General features: G+C 51.4%; 1 protein-coding gene across 1 annotated transcript in view; it reads right to left on the minus strand.

Annotated features, from left to right (window-relative positions):
• The window catches only part of irak1 (interleukin-1 receptor-associated kinase 1), a 22,663-nt gene extending 22,306 nt beyond the window's left edge, over nt 1-357 (minus strand). Inside the window, exon 1 of the mRNA XM_008295242.1 lies at nt 90-357. Coding sequence (XP_008293464.1) covers nt 90-312 — 223 coding nt within the window. The 5' untranslated portion in view covers nt 313-357. The remainder of the gene's footprint in view (nt 1-89) is intronic.
• Between the last annotated feature and the right edge of the window lie 404 nt (nt 358-761).

A 761-nucleotide genomic window follows, 5' to 3' on the forward strand; every position in this document is an offset into this window, starting at 1 on the left:
CAGGTCAGTCACCAGAGGTCAGCCAACAGAGGTCACCACAGGTCAGCCAACAGAGGTCACTACAGGTTAGAGGTCAGAGGTGAACTCACAGTCCAGGATGACATCACGGGGGCGCAGCAGCTGCAGACTCTCCAATAGGTCAATCAGCTCTCCAACTCGACCATTTCTATTCCCCCATTGGTTCATCACCCAGTCGGTCCGCCCCTTCATCCTCTCAGCCAATCGCACAGCAGTCTGGTCCCCGAGGACCTCTGAGGCTGTGAGACAGAAAACCAGATCATGAGCAGATAAATTCCAGATCCAGTAAACCATCAGAACTCTGAGGTCTGCTGACAAGAGAATGATCGTGATCTTAAATGAGATCAATCTGGACCAGATCAGCACGTGGCCAGCTCCTTTTATTTCAGTGAAGAACCCCAAAACCCCCTAACCTTGAATACTGTCCCCGTAACCTTGACCCCTAACCCCTAAACCTGACCCCTAACCCCTACTCCGAATACTGTCCCCCAAACCTGATCCCTAACCCCTAACCCTGAATTCTGTCCCCCTAAACCTGACCCCTAACCATGAATACTGTCCCCGTAACCTTGACCCCAACCCCTAAAGCTGATCCCTAACCCCTAACACTGAATACTGTCCTCTTAAACCTGACCCCTAACCCTGAATACTGTCCCCCTAAACCTGACCCCTAACCCCTAATACTGAATACTGTCCCCCTAAACCTGACCCCTAACCCTGAATACTGTCCTCCTAAACCTGAC

This window comes from Stegastes partitus, unplaced genomic scaffold, assembly GCF_000690725.1.
Source record: "Stegastes partitus isolate 25-593 unplaced genomic scaffold, Stegastes_partitus-1.0.2 Scaffold1033, whole genome shotgun sequence".
NCBI lineage: Eukaryota > Metazoa > Chordata > Actinopteri > Pomacentridae > Stegastes > Stegastes partitus.